General features: G+C 40.7%; 1 protein-coding gene across 4 annotated transcripts in view; it reads left to right on the top strand.

Annotated features, from left to right (window-relative positions):
- Rnf180 (ring finger protein 180) overlaps window positions 1–24,899 on the top strand; it is a 174,503-nt gene that overhangs the window by 5,283 nt on the left and 144,321 nt on the right. For all 4 annotated transcript variants that reach the window (XM_051172392.1, XM_051172391.1, XM_051172393.1 and 1 more), the window contains exon 2: window positions 19,987–20,121. In XM_051172392.1, the coding sequence (XP_051028349.1) occupies window positions 19,987–20,121 (135 nt within the window). The remainder of the gene's footprint in view (window positions 1–19,986; window positions 20,122–24,899) is intronic.

Raw genomic sequence — 24,899 nt, 5'->3', positions numbered from 1 at the left:
ACATTTGCCTTTGCATTTTGTTAAATCAAAACGCTTAATTTAACCTGAGCACTATTTTATTTGCTGAATTTTGAAGAATGATTTTGGCATGGCTGTCAAGCTAAGTTCTACCTTTGATAGTCCATACCAATTCAAGATATTTAAAGTATTTTCTGATGAAAGCAGTTTAAAAGAACTATTTGAAAAACAAGGTAGGCTTGAGGATGTAGCTCAGCGCCCACTGGTGACATGTGCGAGCTCCCATATTCAACCCTCAGAACAATCAAAATGAAAAATGTCTAACAATGATGCTATCAGGGTATAGTTACACCCTGCCTAGAAGGCTACATTAGATGGAGAAATGCTCACTTGTCGCTTAAATTCTATACCTGTGTGTACATTGACATCTTGTCAAACATTTTAAAAAGAATTAATTTTCATTGCAATCTATTGGTTACCTCTCTTCCAGCACACTTGACTTTTTTTTTTTTTAAGCTAAAGTAGAATTTGCTTACACAGATCACATATCTTACCAGAAAAGTGCTATGCTGAGAATGTATTTCACATAGAAGCTTGAAATTCACATCAGCGAAACTATAATTTTTGTAACAGCGTAGGACCAGAGCTTGGTTCTACTTATATTTTCAATCTAAGACAAAGGCAAAATGCTTCATATTTTAGATTCTATCACAGGAGCTCCCTCTTAAAAGTGCCGCCCTGTCCTGCACATTTTAATACCTCTTAGCATAGATACTTTTTTCTTAATTTTTTCCCAGGCTTGAAATAGTTACAAATATCTTGTGTGCATTATAGACTCTCTTGGTCCATTTATGTGGCTATGACAAAATACCTCAAGCTAGGTAGTTTACAAAGAGTAAGAATTCATGTCTTACACGGCTGAGAAATGGGGAGGCCAAAGCGCAGGTGCGGGATGTCCTGCCATCTGAGGAGAGTTCACGTCCCTGCTTCTAAAGGGAAGCTGGATGCTTTTGGCTGAAGGGGGGATGTGTAAAAGGAGGCCTGAGCTAGTCCTCTCTAGCCTTTTAATAAAAATATACGTTTAGAAATTAAGAATCTCCTACAGTGCAAAAGTTAGAAGATGGTTCTTCAGTTGTAAGCTGGGAGGGATTCCTTATGCTGATGTTTCTGCCCTGTGGCACGGAGGGCTGATGAACACAGGCCGGAGAGCCCCATCCTGCCCCTGTCCTGAAGCTCTCCTGACACGGGGTCCTCTTCCAGCCCGTAAACTGGACAAACAGCCCTCGGCCTCTCAGCTACAGCTCTGTAATGTGCGAGCTGCTGATTATTATTCATCTCCTGTGCTCCCTGGGAAAAAGGCAACCAGGCAGCATCGGGGTGACACAGAATGTGTGCAGACCAGGTACAGAAAGAGCCCTGGAGGTAATATGTAGGCGACTGTAATTTGGTTTTTGCTTATTTGTTGTTTTTTTTGTTGTTGTTGTTGTTTCTTTTTCAATTTTATCAGTTCTTCACTGGTGGAAATGGGTAGGCAACAGATGGGTATAGGATGTGGATAACAGAGCAGAGAGTGGAGAACCAGGTCAAGATGACCTGTCAGAGACAATGAAAATGGTCTGACTGCTTTGTATATTAGACACCTCCTAGACCAAAGAGCTAGGCAGGTGAGTAGAGACGTGGTTGTGATTGCTTCAGACTGATTGTCTGATACTAAGTCTGTCCAGAGCTTCCTCTCATTGAGCTTAAATGTGTATCAGAAGGCAAAGAAATGAGGCAACTGAAAAGACATCCCCAGAAATACCACAGGACAAGGAAGAGTATCACTGAGAGGAATTGTGGTATGCCACGAATTTTATAACTTAATTGGTGGTGGCTTCTTGAATACTGTGCTCTGTGTGCGTGGTGCTCAGACTTCCTGGATTTCCACAGAAAGTAGAGCATTTAAACCCTTCATTGCTTTTGTGAAGTAGACATTTGGGTATTATTTTAAGATTTTTATGTAATCATTAGAAAACTTAGAAATATATATATATATATATGTATATATATATATGTTTATTTACACACACACACACACACACACACACACACATATCAAATAAATCAAGCTGATTTCCTAAGAGCACTACATGATCTTAATTAACCATTGGGCCCTCTTTCCAGCCCTCATAAAAATGTATTGACTGAAGAAGATTGTGCTATTTAATAAGTACTACACTAAAAAATAACAGCTAGTTTTAGAGGTAATGCTAACCTTTTTCATGTTTCCTCTTTGCGGTTTTAGTTTAAAACACATGGAAGGCAAACCTCTTTCTGATATTGCTAATTGAAAAGAGGAAAATAGTGTATTTTCTAGTGAATAGATTAATAGAATTATAAATAATTTAATATATTTAGTAACATAGTCATCAAAGCAATGTCATGAAACTCAGACTTTGTACTATAAAGTATCTCTCGAGTATCTTAACAGATGAGATCAGCTTCCCCCACCCTCTGTGCCCCAACCTGGACATCAACTTCTATTGGTGACATTTGCTAACTTTATTCTGGTGGTGCAAATAAATGGTGGTAATAAAGTACTTTGAGAAAACTAAGGACAGGATGACTTTGGTTTTTGTCCTGTGTGTGCCTGCTTTCTGGTTCATCTCTTAATTATACTGTCTAGCACTAAACTGTCATATAGAACAGTCAGTGGTTTGTTTTAATAAGTTTCATATGTTTAGATTTATCAAAAATATTAGGGGGAAAGTGTTTGTTTTGAGCTGTCCAAACTTTTTTTTTTTTTGCACTATTCACTAAAGCTATATAGTTCAACAATTATTCACATAACATTTCCATTGTTTCAGTATTATAAGTAACCTATAGATTATTTATTATTATTATCATTTATACAGGAGACTATTGATTATACATAAATGTGATAGCATGTTGAGTGAGTGAGGTGGTTATCTTAGTGCTTTGGTACCTGCTGGGGCCCCCGATACCAAAAGGTGAAACCATTGGGGAGTTTGCAGTTCAGCAAAAAAGGCAAAACATAGAAGAAACAGTTAGCAGTGTGATCAGTATTTAGAAAGAAAACTAGAAAAGGCATTTGAAAAAAATAAGAAGAGGTCATACATAGGTTTAGGATTCATCCCATAAAAGAAAGGAGCATTTAAGATGAGACTTGGAGGCTATGATAAAACTGGGGAGTAGACGTTTTCAGGGACCCAGGGGCAGCAGCAGAAAGGAGCTGGCAGAGGGGAAGAAATTACAAGAAGAAATTACAAGAAGGCTAAGTTGTGCTGCTGAGTGGGGCCAGCTCCTGCCTGGGCAGCAGAGAACTGGGAAGTCTTCGGAAGAGTGAGAGAATACAGTCCATTTTGCATCTCAAAGAAGGGTGCCATGTTCAATGTGGAGGACTCAGCTTTCATAAAACAGCGCTTTGGGGGCCACAACCGTGAGCTGCTGACCTAGAACTTAGGCGCTTGCACATTGCTTGGGCTGAGGTCTCTTCTTGGGTCTGGCAAAGGCAACAAATACCCCATTGTACCTTTTAGGAAGAGCTAAAGAGGAAGCTCTGACCTCTGTCCATCTTGATCCCCATTCCTCCTTTCTGCCCTTTGTCTTCAGGACTCTGAAAAATAAAAAAGTGTTCTTCCTAAGAGAGATGGCCACAATTCTGAGTGGCTTCATCTGTGGTTTGAATTAGTTTTCCTCGCAGAGGTGAACAGAAATAGAAGCTTCTGAATATGACAATATGAACAAGTAAACTACAACTGACTACCTCTGTTCTAGACATTTGATTAAACACCATCAAGAAGCCAGGCAGGTGGCGCACGCCTTTAATCCCAGCACTCGGGAAGCAGAGGGAGGCAGATCTCTGTGAGTTCGAGGCCAGCCTGGTCTACAGAGTGAGTCCAGGACAGCCAAGGCTACACAGAAGAAACCCTGTCTCAGAAAAACGAACCAAATCAACCCAAACCAAAACAAAAAAAAAAACCCATCAAGATACTGTTGTATATCAGACACCTTGTGTTTCGAGGTGCTGAACAGAGGTGGTGCTGCTTGTACGTCTTTTGTTGGGAGTTGTAGGTAGAAGGAGCAGACGTGTTCACCAGTGCCTCCCCAGTTGTTCAGTGATGCCAGCACTGGCCAGCAGTATAGGCAACCGATGCTTTGCTCAGAGCTAAAGGTGGAGTGAACAGTAGCAGTGCTAGGAGCCTTAAACACCTTTGAGAATAGGTAAACAAGCTCAGGTTTCTTGCCTTATCAGTTAGTGTCTCATCTACTTGTTGAAGAATGCTCTGTTATCTAGAAATATCTTCGGGGGCCAAAATCTTTTGCTCTGTGTATCAAAAAAAAAAAAAAAAAAAAAAAAAAAAAAAAAAAAAAAAAAAAAAGGCCTCTTTTACAATTATTCTCTTTGTTCTGAGAAAAACAGTGCTGAAGCAAGAACGGTGATTATCTGTGCTTCTGCCTTGTCACCTGAATCTCTTTGATACATGAAAGATAATATATTCACTGAATGTAAGTGTGGCAAGTTTTAAATGGCTATTAACTTTTGGGTAAAACCATGCTGCCTATCACTTCTATATACTTAATATAAAGTAAATACGTTTTAGCCCTTATCTCTCTGAGAAATCACCTGATGGGTGTGTGTGTGTGTGTGTGTGTGTGTGTGTGTGTGTGTGTGTGTGTGTGTGTTGGAGGGTCTCCATTTCCTTTCATACTTGGGTCTTCACTTGGAGTTTTCCTGTGAAACTGTTTAAATCATTTTGCCTACTATCTCACACTAAACTAGTATACAACTTACATTACCCTTGTATGCTCTCAGAGTACACAATTTGGATATTGTTTATTTCCTTGACAAGATAATGGTTGCTGAGGATGTATTGGATGGATAATTATTTGTAGCCTAAAAACGTAATTTATCATTATCCATTTTCAGCTTCGTGAGGAACCTCTATACTGATTTCTATTGCAGCTGTACCAGTTGGGACTCCCACCGGCAATAAATATGTGTTCTTCTTTCTCTGAATCATTGCATGAATGTACTGTCATTTGTTTATTGATCTTGGCCATCTGACTTGAGTTAGAATTGTTATACCCATAGATGATTGTATTACCCCTCATCAAGGAAGTTTCTCCTTTCAGTAAATGGTAATTAACACAGAGACCCACAACTAAACAATGTGAAGAGAGGGAGAGACCTTGGAACACTGAGTTCTAAGTGAGATGTCTCTGTCAAACCCTCACCTCAAGGCTCAGGGATCTGTGAAAAAGAGGAAGAGGAAAGGCTGTAAAAACTGGAGGTGGTGGGTAACTCCAAAAAAACACCTTCTTCCAGACACAACATGATTGGTGTACACATGCAATCACACAAACTGTGACAGCACACACAAGACCTGCACAGGGTCAAACCAGACAAAACCCCAGCACTGTGGAGGGGAAGTGGGCACAAATTCCCACCCCTAGCATTTGCAGCTGATATGTTCTGGGAAAAGGATACTCAGTTTTCTCAAGCCCATGCCCAGGAGTAACTGGCCAACACAAAATAGAGTCCATGATTTTTTGTGTGTGCTTTTTTGTTTTCTTTTGTTTTATCTTATTGGGGGCTTTATTTGTCTGGATATATTCTCTCTCTCATGTTCTCATTCATATTCATTCTCTTCTTCTTCTTCTCTCTTCTCTCTCTCCTCCTCCTTCTTCTCTTCTCCTCCTCTTCCTCCTTCTCCTTTTTCTTCTTCTTCTTCTTCTTCTTCTTCTTTTCTCTCTCTCTCTCTCTCTCTCTCTCTCTCTCTCTCTCTCTCTCCTTGAAGAGGTGTGGAAGGAGTTGTGGGATGAAAAAGACTATGTTCAAAATAGATTGTATATGAAAGTTTCAATGAAAAAAATTCATTCCATCCAGTAAATGGCACAGACATGTTTTAATGCCAGTAACAATATGGAATAAAGCTAGACTGGGCTACCCAGGTTTTATTACAATATAAATTTAATACCCATTCATTCTTTTTAGAAGCATGGTATCTTTAGAAGAAATATAAATACTCTAATAATCAATAAGTTTTATTCAGTGCTTTCAAAGAATGAGCTTGCAGCTTCTGAGTTTTCAAACTTGCTTCTTCATACAGCATTTTAATTTTTCTTTGCTCTATGTTTTCTTATTTTTATTATGTTTTAATATGTTTATATCTTACATTCATTCATTTAACAAGTATATATATCCTTTATTTTATAGTTCTTTAATTACCTTTTAGTTAAAGACACTATATCTTAACTGAAACAATTTAAATATTAGGAAAAAGAAAACACTGAATTTATTAGAATCACAATATAACCCCCCTAATTGAAACTGTACTAGAATTGCACACAGAATAGTGTTTCATTTCAGAGTCTTAGGAATGCAATATTTTGTTAATTTACAGAAAAGAAATTTAAGAATCCGAAGATACACAGTTTTCATTTTGAGACATTCTTTTTCTTCTTATCTATGTGACTGTAAACATAATAGATGTCAATGGTAGATTCTCCTCGATTTTTAGAAGGTTGTAACTACTAACTACCATCAATAAATAACATTGACTGAGTTAAAATGTAGTCCTTCAAACAAAACTTAGGAAATCACCATACAGTGATGTTGTGATTTGGGTGGGAGATGTCCCCCATAGGCTTGCATGTTAAAACACTCGGTCCCCAACTGGTGCTGCTGTCTGGAGAGGCATTTAAGACTGTGGGGTAAAGCCGGAGTGCACACAGCATGTAAATACAAGTATATACACAATTAGTTTCAAAGTCTTATTTCAGTGCTTTATTAATCTTGCCTATAGTTATTATACCTTACTTCCCCATAAAATATAGTCTATGAGATGTGAGGATGTGGTCATACTCATTTATTAGGGGTTTTTTTAGTTTGTATTTATTTATTTATTTTAAATAATTTATTCAGATTATTATCCCCTCACTTGTATCTTCCCATTCCTCCTCCCTCCCTCTTTCACCCTACTCCCCTCCCCTAGACCTGTGATAGAAGGAGACCTCCTCCCCCACCATATGATCACAGCCTATCAGGTCTCATACTGATAACCTGCTTCCCCTTCCTCTGAGTGTCACGAGGCCTCCACACCAAGGGGAAGTGATCAAATAGGGGGCACTACTAGAGTTCATGTCAGAGGCAGTGTCTGCCATGCCCACAACCATGGAGAATGAAACTGTCCATTGGCTATATCTGGACAGGGGGTCGAGGTTTACTGCATGCATTGTCCTTGGTTGGTACAGCAGTTTGTGCAGGCTTCCCCTGGGTCCAGATCCACTGGCCTTGATGGTCTCCTTGTGGGCCTCCTGAATCCTCTGGGTCCTTCTATCTCCTCATTCTTCCATACCATGCTCACCTGGATTCCAATAGTGAGTCCCAGCATGTGTCCTGATCCCTGCTGAGTGAAGACTCTCAGAGGACATCTATGTTGGGCTAATATCCACCTATGACTCATTATATACAATGCATGTCTTTTTGAGTCTGGGTTAACTCATCAGGATGACCATTTCTAGTTCCATCCAGTTGCCTGCCAATTTCAAGAGTTCCTTGTTTTTAATAGCTGAGTAGTATTCCGTAGTCTAAATGTACCACAAGAAATGGGATTCAGAGCTAAACATAGAATTCTCAACAGAGGAATATTGAATGGCTGAGAAACACTTAAAGAAATGCTCAACATCTTTAGACATAGAGAAATGTAAATCAAAATAACTCAGAGATTCCATCTTACACCCATCAGAATGCCTAAGATAAAAAACTCAAGTGACAGCACATGCTGGTGAGGATGTCGAGAAAGGGGAAACACTCCTTCCTTGCTGGTGGGAATGCCAACTTGTACAACCATTTTGGAAATCAATCTGGTGCTTTCTCAGAAAATTGGGAATAGGGCTACCTCAAAACCCAGCTATTCCACTCCTTGGCGTATACCTGAAAGATGCCCTACCACACAACAAGGACGTTTGCTCAACTATGTTCATAGCAGCTTTATTTGTAATAGTCATACTCTGTAAACAACCTAGATGTCCTTCAGGTGAAGAATGGGGTTGGCTCTCTCCCATGGGTGGGTCTAGGTTGGACCAGGCATTGGTTGGACATTACCTCAATCTCTGCTCTAAATTTATCCCTGCATATCTTTGTAGGCAGGATAAATTTTGGGTTGATGTTTTTGTGGGTGACTTGGTCTTCATCTCTCTCCACTAGGAGTCCTGTCTAGTTACAGTGTGATCTCTTCAGTCTCCATGACCCCTGATACTAGGAGGCTCAGCTAAAGTCACCCCCATAGCCTCCCAGGAGCCCACCTGTCGTAAATCTCCAGCTTGTCACAGAGGTGCCCCCACCCACAATTTCTGTTCTCTTTATAAGCCCTCTGTCATTCTCTCCCCAGGACAGCAGGCCTGGCCCCACTCTCCCCAGGTCTGATGATAAGTACTCACTTATAAGTGGAATTTAGCCTTATAGTACTAGATAACCATACTACAATTCACAGAACCAAAGAAGATAAGTAACAGGGAGGATGCTTAAATCTCACTCAGAAGGGGAAACAGAAGAGACAGCAGAAGTGGTTGAAGAGAAGGAACAGTGTAGGATAGGGAGAGAGGACCACTTCTTTTTCCAAGGAGTAGCAGCAATTGAAATGGATAAAACTATTCAGGGTGTGAAACTTACAAAATGTCTTCATCTCTTCAGTGATGTTTTATAATCCCTAAAGGTATCACCTGGTTTGAAAGACAGAAAGGGACTTTCAAGACGCAAGTGCCTGAGCTGCAGAGGGTAAGGTGGGGGGATAATTTAAAGCTAAGAAGCGGTACTTAACTTTAGTTGAAGTTTATGTAGTTTAAGACCCATTGGACAGAGTAGGAAATTCATGGAAGTTACAAGTGTCAGATTCATATAATTTTTTTTCTCATTGTGTTGAAGTTTCATTTCATCCTTGTTCCTGTGATTAAATTTCCTCACATAAACAACCTTAATGGAGAAAGAGTTTATTCTGGTGTATGGTTCTGAGAGATGCTGTCCTTCATGGCAGGGAAGGCCTGGCAGCCAGCTGGGAGCATATGGTATGGTAGCGGGAGCCAGGAGGCTGGCTGGTCATATGGTATTCATGTTCAGAAAACAGAGGGCAAACGGCAAGTGAGTGGGGTCGTGTGGTAAGGCCTTAGGTCTTCCCCCAGCAGCCCACTTACTACATCAAGGGTCACCCTGTAAAGGTTCCATAACCTTCTCATACACCACCACCAGCTGTGGGACAGGTGTTCTGCACATGAGCCTGTCGGGGAAATTTTATATACAAAGCACCACACTTGTCAGGGCTAGTTGTGAGTTGTATAATGTGGAGGAACTGAGGGTTCCTGAGGAGGTGGATGAGGAGGATGCTAAGCGGCAGGAGCTCTGTGGGAGTAAAGTAGGTTGGGTATTTTTTTTTTTTGTAAAAAGAAGTTGGGTACTTTCTAAGAAAACACTCATGACTGAATACCAAAGAACTATTAAGACTGGCTTCATCAGTTTGAAACTCAGAAGGGTTTAAGGTCAACAATTACTGAAAGAGATTAAGGACTCTGTAATTCAGGATTTAGACAGGGTTAGAGTTAAGAAATTAGAGGCTTCAGCCACTGCAGCTCCTGTGCCTAGAATTGTAAAACTGGCACTTTGGAAATAGCCCAACCCGTTCTCTTATTTGTACAGATAAAGTATTCGATATCCTTGACTTAGAGGAAGACAGTGTAAAAGGGAGCTTAGGTATCAAGCCAGCTCACACTAAATAATTCATGTGCTAAACTACTTATTGAACTGAGGAGGAGCCATACATTCCAAAAGAGCCTAGACAAAACTAAGCCGCTACCTTCAGGTCTACTTAGTAGAGAGTGACTTTTATGGTTCAAAAACCAGTTATGATTCTTACAACTTCAAAAACTGATCCGTGTACATCTTTGTAGTGTATCACAGCTCATCAGTTCAGTTTTAATTCCTTTCTGTGGGTTTCTTATGTTGGGGTGCTTTGCATTGCAATGCTTCTGTGATCAAAACAGACACCAGGCTTGAAGAGCAGGAGGGCGGGCTGACATCCTACTGATTTTACAAAATCACCTTAGCAGTACAGCCCGTTCACAGCAGAGTTACTGTGTACGATGTTCTGCCCAGTAAACCACCCCTGCTCAGAAGCGCATTTTGCAAAGCAGGTGTGAGCATTCAAGTTCATGCATCCTGCATCCTGAGATCCACTAGCATCAAAAGAATGCGACTCCTGAGTATTGGCAGAGGGGACAGTTGTTTTCATTTCATAGAGACCTTCAAGTAATACAACCTTTAGGAGACTGAGTAGCCTACAGAGTAATGCCTACAGATATATCATAGCATATGCAAGGAAATAAATAAATAAACGTATGGAGCTGCTTTAAAGTAAAAATTGGTCAGCTATGGTTTCGTGCATTTGGAGGCCTGACATTACTGGGGACTGAGGCAGGAGGCTTGTTTGAGTCCAGAAGTTCAAGACCAGCATGGACACCACATAAAAACAAAGAAAAGCCACAAAGCCCAACAACAAAAAACAGAAGTGGTGTTGCTCTGCAGAGTTCTGGACTGAACAAATCAAATATCTGTTTTGTTTTCTATGTTGCTGTGCATTACTTTTTTCACGAATTTGCCAATTTTACCTCGCTTTATTTTTAATCTTATTTTTAAAGGATTGTATTGGTAATAAGGAAATCCCAGATTCCTTTGTATGGGTTTATACCTGTGCTGATGTTGACATTTTACCATAAAGAGTAATAATAGTCAGAGGTAGACAAAGATTTCAACTTCTTTATGTGGGTTGCAATTACGGTGCTCAGGGTTAGAGAACATTACAGCCTAAGCTGTTACTAATGTTTTTTCACAGGGACTTTTTTGTCCTCCTTAAGCATTTTAAAGGATATAATTTGGCAGGAAAATTTGCATAGGCAACATTTTGGGGAGATCTGCTTTGTGTTCAGTATCAGTTCTCAAAATGTGTTGTTAAGACCCTTTAAGACCGTCAGTGTGTGGTAATGTTCAGGTGTGGTTTGCTTGTTTACCATTTTCATTGTCATTGCAGACACAAACACGTTTGTGGGTAAACAGAGCCACAGGCTTGCTTGTCGTCTTTTTATTCTTCACTGCCGTGGGCATATACAGTTAGTTTACTGAAACCAGACATATTGCTGATTTTAATTTATTTCATTTCTATTCCTAAATATTTTTGTGGAAAAAAAAAGTAAGAAGAGCTTGCAAAGGCCTTCTGCATTCTGTTGACAGCTGGCTAGACCCCTGAAGAAAAGGCCTACATTTCAGTTGAGAGCTGCTGTGCAGCCTCCCTGTTGTGAAATGTTTCTTAACATGCCTGGCAGGCTACATGTGCCCAAACATGGACATGTTCCATACTTGTTACATGTGACAAAAATTTAATCTTAAAGTTAACATGAGGATTTTGGAAAAATTTGGGTTCAACACTGTGACCGGATGAGCTTTACTGTTGTCTGGTAATCAAAGAGTGTTCTTACTGAGGTTGATGGTAATTTTCATGAATGTGATTTTTCAGTGTTATGCCACTGACACGTCCAGAATTTGAGAGCTGTAACTTTCGGAACAGTTTTTCCCAAATGTGCAGTGTATTCAAGAAATGTCAAACACGATAGCAACATCAGGACACATAGTGAAGTAAACAGGACCGATGTGTGCATGTGGATGGGTACGTGTAGAAATCCGCAAGGTCATGTGGCTGCCGCTCAGAGTCTTTACACAGGTTCTTTACACGGTTTTCCCTGATGTGCCAATGTCCCAGGTCTGAGCTGGAGATGGACTTGAACCTATGGCCAACACACACGTTGTTTAAGTCTGTTCAAAGACTCCCCACATTGTTAATAAGTTGGGTTTTAGTGTCTCATCCTTCCCTTTAAAATAAGTTATTGGCCAGAAGCCATCTTGCTTTTATAAATAGATTGCTAGTAGATAACCATCGGTTGCTTCCCGTTTCAAGTTCAGGTAAGCATAAACACAGCTGTACACTTTCTCTGTGCTCCTCTTGTCCATAGCTCAGGGACTTCAACTTGCTTTCCACTGATCGGTCAAACATAGTTAGTAATTCACATTGAAAAAAGAAGTGTAAGGAGCCATGCAGTGTGGAAACCCAGAGTCACATATCTCTCAACCCTCACCAGAGCAGCTGTCTTTCTCCAGCAGAAGGCAAATAAGATGAAGGCCAAAAGCTGATCAAATTAAGGAGAATTAGAGACCGTGGAATGCTGGGACCTTAATGGGACATTTATATTACATCATTATTCCCAAGATGGAAGAGGTGAGAGAAAGATTGTAAGTGCTAGGGCTGTTACATGTGACAAGAAAACCATTTTCCTACAGTAGTGGTTTCCAGACATAACAGGGCCTTTGCTCATATGAATCCACAGCAGTTGTAGCACCATGCACAAGACCTGTACAAGCCCAAACCAGACAAAATTCCAGCCTGGAAAGGTGAGGTGGACATGAAGTGCTACTCTACCTCCAGCTAAGGAGCTGTAGGAATGATTAACTGCCAAGAGTTGAAGAGATGGCCCCTGGTAGGTCACCTGTGCTCCAGCAGAGGGCACACATACAAAAGTATTTGGGCAACACAAAGTGAACTTGACAGAACAAAAATAAATAGAAGACACAAAGTTGAGTGAGCAAGGAAGGGGGCATAAATCTGGGAGGCTTTAGGAGAGGGAGGTAAATATCAAAACACGTTGTATAAAATTCTCAAAAGAATTCATGAAAATACAACAAAACCTAAACGTAGGCTTTTTACAACTTGACACTTTCAGAACAGTGTGCGTATATTGCTTGATTTCGACACGTTTGTTGTGAGTTTTTTTTTTTTTTTTTTTTTAGGGTCAGATACTATGCTTAAGTATGTGACTGGAGTGAGTACAGCGTGTGTTTTAGTAACTCAAATTGGTAACAAAAACATAACTAAGAATGAGACAACTTTATTCCTTCTGTGGGGATGTGTCCAGAAGACAGGAAGAGGAATGAATTCTCCTCGAGTCCATCTGCTATATTGGAGATTGACCTCATCTTTAAAGGATTAGAACTGTTGATTCACAGACATCATAGGGAAAGAAAATGCTATAACAGGAAGAGATGGAAGAGATTCAAAGAGAGAAAGCATAATTTTGAAGGAACGATGCAAATACCTGTATTAAAAAGTATATAGCCAAAGTTGTTGGGGGCAGGGATGGATAGTAACAGAATTACACAAATGTGTCAGGAAAGTTAATTGGTAAAAAAAAAAAAAAAAAAAAGACTATAATTTTGACTTTATAATTTATATAGTAATTTTTTAGCTTAAAGGTAATTTTAAATTGCAGCTTAAATTGCAAATTATAGATTCCAAGAGAGGGGAGGTAGACAAGAAGTCTTCCTCAAGGAGCTGTTGGTAAATGCTGCTGCTGGGAGAGTGGTGTCCAGCCTTCCAACACTGTGCATGATCATCTCCAGAGTCCATACCTAGAACTGTGTGATCCAGCTCAAAAAAAAAAAAAAAAAAAAACAAACCAAAACCAAAACAAACAAACAAACAAAAAAAACTGAAAATAACCTCACCATATTTAAGTTTATAGTTCTGTGTTGGCCCTCATTCATAGCCATATGTAGCCTGTATGGCCACAAGTTAAAGGATGGACACACGTACACCATTTTATTTATATTTCACCAGTTATGTTTAGCTTTTCTTGTGATCTTATCACATGAATAGCTAGATTTCACATGACCAATCCCAATGAGATACTAGAGAGTCCTGTTGCAAGGATCCCCCGTGCTACCCGGAGAGCTTTGCTCTTGCTTTTCCTAAATTCTGAAGAGCAGTGTCTTAGATAATGTTTATCACTGTGAAGAGACAGCATGACCAAGGCAACTTACAGAAGCCAGCAGTTAAGTGGGGGCTTCCTTACAGTTTGAGAGGGTGACCATGGTCACTGTGGCACGGAGTGTGGTGGCCTCAGGCAGACACAGCACCAGAGCAGTAGGTAAGTGCTTAAGTATCATCCACAAGCCGGAGGCGGAGAGAGGGAGAAAGAGGCCGGGTCTGCAGTGGGCTCGTGAACCCTCAAAGCCTCGCTCTAGTGGCACACTTCCTCCATCGAGGCACCACCTCCTAAACAGTCCACCAGCTGGGAACCGAGCATTCCAATCTATGACCCCATAGGGTTCATTTCAGTCAATCACCACTGTCAAGATTTCTCAATCTGTAACAGATTACCTATTGGGCTTAGTAATATGTAAGTCTCTCTATCTTACCTAGAAACATCAGAATCTCCTGAACTATAGCTCCACGAATGACATGCAGATTATTATACTGTCCTTCTATCGTGTCTTTAAGGGGGTGAGACTGAGATCTCAATGATGGGAAAAAAACCAACTCTTCAAAAACCCGGGGTGAGAGGAAAAGTAGTGCTGTCCAGTAGGACTGTGCTACCAGGCACATCACCGAAGCCTCATTAAAGTAGTAACAGGGCAGCCTGACAGTGATGGCTCAATCTAGGCAAACTGCTTCCCATGCAGACATGAGGACTTGAGTTTAGTCCCTTTACCCACGTAAAAGGGAAGGCACAGTGGTATGTGCTTGTAATCCCAGCCTTGGAGAGACAGAGACAGGAGGATGCTAGGGGCTTTCTGGCTACTCAGTCTAGCCTAAACAGTGAGATCCAAGTTCAGGGACAGACCCTGTCTCAAAAAAACAAGGCAAGGGGCAGGTGAGAATGTTCAATAGGTAAAGGGGACCTCTCCCTAAGCCCAGCAACCTGAGTTTAAGTCACATACAGCCACATGATGGAATGAAAGAACTGATAATATGGTTTCTCTTTGACCTCAACATGTGCTTTGGCACACACACATGCCCACACACATATACCCATGATAAATAAATACTGCTTTAAAAATTAGGCAGAGATGGGGCTGGAGAGATGGCTCAGTGGTTAAGAGCACTGCCTGCTCTTCCAAAGGTCCTGAGTTCCATTCCCAGCAACCATATGGTGGCTCACAACCACGTATAATGAGATCTGGTGCCCCCTTCTGCCCTGCGGGTGTATATACAGGCAGAGCACTGTATACATAATAATAAATAAATTTTTTTAAAAATTAGGCAGAGAACAATAGGGAAAGGCACCTGATGCCGACTTCTGGCTTCTACATGCTCATACACATATGAAAGTGTACACCTACACATGCCACAGTGCACACACAACCATGCATACCAAATAGTGAAAAAGAAAGAGATTAAATTAACTTCATACTATACTCTGCTAGTATATTAAATTTTCATTATGTAGTTAATGTGAATTTTTGTATATTTCTCATTCTTATTTCTACAAAGTATTCAAAATCTATTTTATGTTTTTTATACAATCTGGAGTGGCTACATTTCAAGCACTAAGAATCTGCATCTGACTAGTCACTATCTATAGATTTCTGCAGAATGAGCTACTAGCACAAACATCTCTCCCAGAGCAGCGTCTTATGTTCATTTGACATCTGGACGTTTGAAATACTGGTCTAAGATAAAGCTTTGGAATGAGATAAAAGCTAGATTCATAGATTAAAAATCATTGATAAGGAAGAGTTGTCACAGTATAGTCTTCAGTACTAATCTCCCACTGGCTTTTCTGTTTTTCTTTCTATGTCACTGTATCTTAGGAGGAAATGGAGGAATATATGGGAGGGGCCAGAGAATCCAGGTTTGGGGGACACACAAGCATATGTGAATGTCTTCCTAGTTGGATATTAGAGTTGTGTTTATAAAACTGTGTCTTTGTTTCTCTCTTAATCCAGCTATCACACAAATAATTGAGACCCTACTTATTATGTGAACAAGCTTCACAGCACAATCCCGAATGGTATTAACTCTATTCTTAGCCCTCCAAGCTAATCTGGCTTCCTCCCAGTGTATTTCAGAGATACTTGGATTTTGTAACTTTCTCTGATTCCTGGACCTCTGCCAGTGGCTCAGTCCCTACTTCCTCCTCTAACTCCTCATCCCCTGGTTGGCAGGAAGTCCAGCCCTGTTCTCTCCCCTGCTCAGTGATAGGCTATAAACAGCTTTATTGGCATACCAGGGGACAGTTGGGAATGGTGTTTACCTAACATTGAGACAGGAGATTCTCAGAACAAGGATTGCAACCGGATATGGGGTTGACGGTACAGAAAGCATCATTTGAATTGCGCAGGAACCTTATGCCTACAGTTGGCTCTGCTCTTGCTGAGGATCACTGGGTAAAAGAGGTTTAAGATAAAAGTTTAAGAATATCAAGGGGAAACAGAAGTACTCAGGGAGTTAGACAAGGTTGTGGTGGGTGAGGGGTGGGGAGGGAGTTGCACTGCAACAATGCAGAAACAAGATAAAGGAGCTTTTACAGATTAAAATCTTTGGCCTTCATTGATGTTGCATTTTAAATAAAGTGATCTGCTGGGCTATAACGGGTTGCCAAAATGAGTCAGATAATGGAGGCAGAACTATGGCCTAACTGCTAGAAGATGAGAGCCGAGTTAACTGGCAGAGGGGCATGTTGAGCCTGCCAGCCAAGGGTGGGTGTTGCTATTGTTGTTTTCTGTGTCTTTGCAAAGCAGGCTCTCGCTACACAGGCCAGGCTGGTCTAGCACTCAATGTGTTGCTTAGACTGTCTTCAGAATCTCCATGTGCCTCAGCCTTCCAGGTGGCAGGATCGCAAAAGTCTCTCAAAAATGTATGACTATGACATTGAAATCCTTTCTACTTGGATATTGTCAATTTGTAGGTTTCTTTTCCTATGGCTCTAACTTGTACCTGATGAAGTCTCGCCAGTTACATACATACATATCCATTTTTGTTTTAACCTTGTTTTAGAATTAGAGGTTTACCTATCCCCAGCTCTTTGTTCACTGAAGAGCAAGTTAGAACTTCCATGAGTATGGCCTAGGTGTGTTGTTATGTCAAGCCCCTAATGCACTTTTGAGGGGCTAAGGATGATTACCTGACTAATCTGTTTATAGCACAGCAAGCACCACTGAGGCAGAAGACAAAACAATTCATCTTCATGTTCTCAGAGTCCAGCATATGTTAAGCTTTCGGTAAATATTGTATAAATAGTTCTAAAAGCATTGATGGAAAACTGTCAGGTATAAAGCTAGATTCACAGTTGATGGAGCTCTTCCGAACCTTAGCATCTGCACCATCAACAGGTATAGTAAACTACTTCACTGAGTGTTTTTTTTTTTTAGAGTTACTACAGTCTTATAAAAGACCACCACTACCCTTTTTAAAAAATAGATTCCCCTACAATACATCCTGACCACAGTATCTCCTCCCTCCAACCCTCCCAACTCCCCTCAGCTCTCCTCTCCCCCTAGAACCACTCCCTATCTGTTTACTCTTCAGAAAAGAGTAGGCCACCAAGAGACCAATAGACAACAGCCAAGCATGACAAAAACGAGACACAATTAGGCAAGGCAAAAGCCCTCTTATCAAGGTTGGACTAGGCAATCTAACAGGAGGAAAAGTCTCAACCACAGGCAAAAGAGTAAGAGACACACCCACTCCCACTGTCAGGAGTTTCCCACATACAGCAAGCCAGCAGTCATAACATATATGTAGAAGACCTAATGCAGATCCCTATAGGGCCTGTGCTTGCCACTTCAGTCTCTGTGGGCCCATTTGAGCCCTGCTTAGTTGATTGGGTGAGCTGTGTTCTGTTCATCACCACTCTAAGCACCTGATCCCCCTGGCAATGGGCAAAGGGACTCTTGGCCCCCCCCCCCCACTGGCTATAGTACTCTGGAGAGCAGACTCCCTACACACTCCCTGGACAACACAGTGTAGCAGTTCCTGATGGTAAAGGCATGGGTGAGCTAGCCCCCAAAGTGGGAGAGCTGGCCCAGCCCCTCACCGGCTGCAGCACTTGGGAAATTGGGTCCTGTGCCTTAACTGGGCAGCGCTCTTGCGTTGGCTTTGAAGGTCTGGGTCCAGGTCAGCTGTTCCCGAGGGCATGAGAGGTGGAGAGCTGACCCTGCCTCCTGCTGATGGAGTGTGAGCAGTGGTAGAGATCTCTTCCTGGTGGTACAGATAAGGGACAGCTGAGCAACCACCCAGGCCCAGATCCAGGGCTCTCGGTTGGCCTACCCCAAAATCTGTATCATCTGTGAAAGGTCGGGACATGCTGAAAGGGCTAGTCTTGCTGATCCAAAGCTGCAGGATGTCCATGACACAGGGCAACAACAGGATATCATAGAGTGGTCCTTCTGAGGATCCAAGCCAGAGACCTCAAACCAAACCAAAGACTTATTATAATGAACATTTACAAATGAAGATGTGTGGACATAGGAATATAGTGTGGGACACAGTGTGACATACTCTGCCTCCACAATGAGATGCTTTTCTATGCTTTGAGGTGTGTGTGTGTGTGTGTGTGTGTGTTTGTGTATGTGTGCATGTGTGTGTGTTTATGTGTACATGTGTGTGTTTTTGCGTGTGTGTGTGTGTACATGTGTTTGTGTGTGTGTTTGTGTTTGTGTCTGTGTGTGTTTTATTTGGGGGGAGGCTGCAAGAGTGAAGGGCAAATCTTAGGGAACAGGGAGATGAGCATAAGCAGGATTGAGGTGCACGATGTAAAACTCACAAAGAATCAATAAAAAGTTTAAAAACAAGTTTGATTTACAAGTACTTACAGCAGCGGTTACAATAAAATAAACAGTTCAATTTCACTAAAAAGTAAAGCATGTACTCTTAAATTTTAATCCTTTGCCTACATTTTAATACCTTAACTTTACACTTTTATAAAAAAATTTAGACAACATATTTTGATCTCATTTTCCCCCATATCCTATTTCCTCCCAGAACCTTTCCACTTTCCTACCCATCCAAATTTATTTTTTCCTCTTTTTCAAAAAAAAGTCAAGTGAACAAACAAAAATAGGAAACAAAACCAGAAAGCCACAACACTACCCCACAAAAAAAGAAATCAAAATGAACAATGAATATTTATAATTCCTTGCCATTATTCTTTTTGGAAAAAAATTATTTATTTACTTATTTTATGTGTATAAAGAGAGGACACATCTGCCACAGTTGTGAAGGTTACAGAACAACTTGCAGGAGTTGGTTCTCTCCCTCTGCCATGTTGGTCTGCTGGATCAAGTAGGTCTTCGGGGTTTGGCAGCCATTATTGCTTTCCACTGAGCAGTCCTCCTGTGATTCTTAAAAGTACTGCAATGACTTCTTGGATTTTCTCTTGAGCTATGGCTTTAAAAAAAAATCAATAGTGAGAAACATCAAGCACTCTAGAAGAAAATAAGCTGGTGGTAATTGCTGCAAAATGCCTGATCAGAATCAGAATTAAATGGAATTTTCTATGTCAGACATTTTATGAAGTGTTCTTTTCTGTAGACGTAGTAACTAGCAGATAGGTACCTGTTCCTTCTCCCCAAAGCAGCTGTTGAAGTCATCCCAAAAGCTGCAGCAGGGCTGTTCCACAGAAGAATGGCCATGCTGTCTGTTGGGATTCCATTGGACGCAGCTCCTGGCTCTAGGGTGTGCTGTACTCTCTACAGCATCAGATTGGGACCTTCCAGAAGGCTACAGCTTACACTCATGATGCACAGTGAATGAAAAACATGTTGCATCTAGACTACAGGAAAAGCATGTCCCCTCAAGTGGTCTAGGAGAGGAATTTATGAAAGATTTAAGGAATTCCGTTGGGCTCAGAGCCAGGACCAATATTTTAAAATGCTTTGGGTGTCAGTTAAAACACCCTTATTCATGCTGGGAAATGTTGGAAGTTCCTTCATAGGTTTAATCCGGCTGTAAAATCCTGCAGCTGGCTGTGTCCCCGAGCAGTCCAGACACTGATTTTTGCTCAGGACACAGGGAGGGGAGCTGGGTGTCTAGCACCACAGTAAAGGATGCTTCTTTTTTCTATACTTGTACCTGCTGTTCTGGGGATTTGGAAACCAAACTTATCCGATGCAGCTTATCATTTTAATCATTGTTATTTTTCCCACAGATGAAAAGAAGTGAAGAGTCGGCAACTAAACAACCCAGTGAAGAACAAATAAGTTCCCTTCACTGTTGGAAATGTAGAAAATGTATTGCAAGTTCTGGTTGCCTCATGAATTATCTTGAGAACCAAGTGGTTGAGGTGAGTTTTTCTGACTTCAAGAGTTTTAGAATGTAGAGATATTGGAGGCACACACATATGTGCACACACCTACTCCCCCCCACCCGAACATATGACAGATAGGTTTTAGAATCTAGTGCATTTCAGTGGACAAAAGCCTAAAACTTCCATGCCAACATTTCATTGAATATAATTTGCATAGAATAAAACTTGCTTATAGCCTGATAAGCTAAATTAGCTCTAATATGAATCAGTCCAAGATATAAAACAGTTCTCTGACCCCAGAAGTCTGTTTTGCCTCCTTTCAGACAAGAGGTTCTCCCACTCCAAGGTACGTGCTGTGGTGCTCATCTCTCCAGGATGGCATCATCCATCCTTGTCCCTCTTCCCAATGAACTCAAATCATATGCATTCTCTTTGTCTTGTATTTTCCCCAGCATCAGAGTTCACGGTTCCACTTACACGCCGTGTGCAGCAGTTTGCTGATTCTATGTCATTTCTGAGTGGGACAGTTACCATTGTTTTCTGCTGAGGGACTTTTGTACTTACTCGTTTTAGATTATATGTGCTTACTGTTGTTTTATGCTATGGAAATTTGTGTAAAGCCCTTCCTCTTATTTTGTCTTTTTTTTGGGGGGGAGAAGGGGGAATGTATTTGGAGATGAGTATCTTAGTCACAGTGTAGATATACTTTAAATTTTTAAGAAATTGCTAATAGTTTTTCAAAGGGAGCATTCCAGTGGCAGTGTGTGAGAACCCCAGTTGCTCTAGTGTGTTTATCTTTGTGACTTGTCCACTTAGGCAGGTGAGCAGTGACACAGCGCTAGAATTTACTTTGCATTTCCCCGGCAACTGTTGATGGATGGTGCCTTTTCATTGCTTATTGATTCAAACCCATTTAATAGTCAAAATGTTTATATTTATATTATTCATGCTTTTAGTATTCAGAGTAACCCTTTGAGGAAGAGAAACTGTTACCTCTCCCTAAATATAAGGAGACTGAAACACCGAGGGTAAATAATTTTTGCCCAAGTTCATGGTGTGTCTAAGCAGTGAGTCTGGACAGTTCTAGGATGGGTTGGGAATAGATTTGGAAGGGAGTGATGCCGAGTGAAAAGCAGCCTCTTGTGCTGTGAGAGATAAAAGTCCCGTGTAGCCTGATCAGATGTGTGCGGTGGTAGGAGTGGGAGCAGCTGGTGCCTGGTGGAGACGCTTCAGGAGGGAGAAGATGGAAATATATAGACTTACATGTGCACATGTGCTTTTAGATATTTCAGAAATGCAATCTGTGATCTTCAAAATATACCATTTTTAAGAATATAACCCAGTCATCTTTACTTATTTAAATACCCACCACCAAACAGTTTAGGAACTTTCAGACGCCCGGAGGTTCGCCAGGCCCACTTATCCGCAGCAGCTTGCCGTCTGGCTCCCATCTCTGTGCATTATTTGTATAATGTGTCTTCATTGTAAAAATGTATGTAAGCTATCAAAACTAACTTATAGAATAAAGTGTATTTATATAACAATTAAAATGTGTTAATCTTAACATATACTAAAATATCTCTGGATATGCGACTACTAGAGACACACGAAATATCCAGAAGTAATAAGCAAATATAAAGCATTTTAAGATTATGGACAAAAGATACCACCCAAGTAATCAAGCCAGAGAGAATACGAACAAACCATCAAAAAGGTGAAGGGATCACATGACCCAGCAATCATTTGAACATATACCTGTTGGTTGTGTTTGTGGCAGCCACTGCATTAGCACAGGTGGGAGTTAGAAGAGTCAACTCCGCTTACTTATTAAAGAGTTCTGCCCTGAGTCCTGGAGTGGTCTTTAGTTCTCTTCCCAAAACCCCTACACACCGATACCTGCCCCTACAACCCTCACAACTGCAGTAAATACCAATCCACTATATCTTTGCTGAAACCAGTACACAGCTGTAACTCCCACCGGGGGTCTGTATATCAGGACATAATAGGCAGCTTTCATACAGTGTCATTCTTGGGAGTTCAGTGATACTCAAAAGCACACTGAAGACATTATCTGGTTGTCTAGATCACCCTACGACATTTATTTCTGATCAATATTCTCCTTTTTTCAGGGTATGGGCGGTTTATCCGTTTATCCCTTGAATTGCACTAATGGTACATCCTAAATTTGATTGCTGTCTTTTTCAGCACTCTTTTTTTTTTCTATCTATGATCTGGGCCCTGTTTTCTCTTCTGCTATACACACACTGACAGCTGTCACATCTGTACTCACAGTGTCAGCAACATTAAACAACCTTTAGCAGCGTGCCACGGTCACAGAGTAAACCACAACTCAAGGGTTTCCATCCAGCCCATTTGGCTGAGTTGTGAGCCTCCCGGGTTCACATGCTGATGCTATGTCTGGGGGTAAGGCATCTAGGCAAGCTAGGTCATAAGGACAGGAAACGGGAAAGGGAGCTGTCTGCGAGATACCGAGGAACCCTCAGCAGAGTACAGGTGTGCTGGTGTCCTGACCATGGATGTTTGGCCTCTAAATCCTCTGGGTTAGGTTCTTCCGTGTATGGAGCTTTATCATGGCAGCCTGAGCAGACTGTGCTCAGGTCCTATTGTAGGCTCTGCAAACGCGAAGACAAACAGAAGAGGGATGACCTGTCCTCGAGAAGCTTCCAAGATGTGTCGTTCACTATTGTACCGATACCATTAGCAACATAATCATAGATCTTTTTATAACTATAGCTCCATTATAATGAACGCCAATAATTTAAATTTCTATCTTAATACTGGATATTTATTTATTTATTTATTTATTTACCAATCACAGAAATATTAGGTATTAGTCAATCAAAGAAATGTTCACTTGTTATCTGTAGAATTCACAAAATGAAAAGTATCGGACATGGTACGAGTGGGAGACTGGCAGAGTACTGCGTCTATCTGCAAGGAAAAGGCTTTTCTCAGGAACAAATAAGTGAAAGCAGTCCGGGACACGGGGCATGGAAACCTGCAGAGTTGGCTGTTTGAAGTCCCTGTGGTGCATGCTCAGAACCAGCCATGGCTGCTGTGTTGGCGTTGAGGGTTAAACTGCAGGCTGGTCAAGACATGAAGCTGGAAAGATGGGCAACCTCCGGCTTTTAACTCAAACTAAAACATCTGATCTGTGTCATAAGAGATGAGAAGTCTCCGATAGGGTGCAGTGCGGCCTTTGAGTTTTACAGAGCTCTCCTTGAGCATTGCAAAGTGTCTAGAGAACAGGAACAGGCACGGGTGCAGGTTTCTCCCTGGTTTTCTTTGTTCCTCTCATCCTCCCTCTCCTGTTCCCACCCTCCATCTCCTCTCCTCTCCTCATTCTCATGTTTTAGTCAGAGCTTTTCACTCTTGAAATAACCTTGTCAGCATACACATCAAACAAACAACAGGGAGTCCAAGCATGTTGGGAATCTTTTAAATTTGTAACCCTTTAAACATTTAATTAAAAGCAAATAACAATGCTAAATGATAGTCTATGGCAGAGTTCATCCCTGGGTATGAGCAAGCTGCACTAGTTAAACAACTTGTGTTACTTATTTTTAATAAATTTGCTGAGATAATGTTATTGCTTACACCTGAAAACCAAGTTGTAAACATCTTTCAGAATATTATTTAATGGTATCACATCACCAACATTTAAACATTTAAGCCATACACTGTAATTTAAAACATTAAGACCCATACAGTTTCATACAGTGATGAAAAATTGTACACATCCTTTATAAGCAGCTAAAGCCATCCATGCTCAGAAAGTAAGACATAAGAAATATACATTAGTGCCCCCTGCTGCCTAAATAAATTATTTTATTTATAAGTCTTGTGTGAGTATCTTCCTGACAGCTCTGTGTAAAATTAGCTTAGTTGTTTGTTTTTTTCTCCTCTATCCTGTGACATCTCACTTGATACAGACAATCTCCCAAGTAAGGTTTGAATCTTACTGAAAAGCCTCGTCTAGCGTTGAAGTTCCTAGTTGCCAAGGAGATAACCTGTTGTGCTGTTAGAAAGGCCTCAAGTTCCCTGGGTCAGGCTGCTTCTGAGTCCATGCTTCTTTTAGGTTTATTATTTAGTTGTTTAGAGTACAAAATAGTGGGCTTCATTATGACATTACATATGTGTACACTTCATTATGACATTACATGTGTGTACACTTCATTATGACATTACATATGTGTACACTTCATTATGACATTACATGTGTGTACACTTCATTATGACATTACATATGTGTACACTTCATTATGACATTACATACATGTACACTTCATTATGACATTACATATGTGTACACTTCATTATGACATTACATACATGTACACTTCATTATAACATTACATATATGTACACTTCATTATGACATTACATATGTGTATTCTTAATTATGACATTACATGTGTGTCCACTTCATTATGACATTACATATGTGTATTCTTAATTATGACATTACATACATGTACACTTCATATGATATTACATATGTGTACACTTCATTATGACATTATATACGTGAATACTTCATTGTGACATTACATACGTGTACGCTTCATATGATATTACATATGTGTACACAATATTATGACTACATACGCATACACTTCATATGGCATTACATATGTGCACACTTCACATGACATTCATTACATATGTGTACACTGCATTATGACATTACATATGTGTACACAGCACTGTCCTTTTCTTGTGTTTGCCCCATCTATTATGCTTCTGAGTCTTTCCCCACTTTAGTATACTTCGCCTCCTCATAACAGTCTCTG

Source organism: Acomys russatus, chromosome 30 (assembly GCF_903995435.1).
Source record: "Acomys russatus chromosome 30, mAcoRus1.1, whole genome shotgun sequence".
Taxonomy (NCBI): domain Eukaryota; kingdom Metazoa; phylum Chordata; class Mammalia; order Rodentia; family Muridae; genus Acomys; species Acomys russatus.
This window is presented reverse-complemented; position numbering and strand designations above follow the sequence as displayed.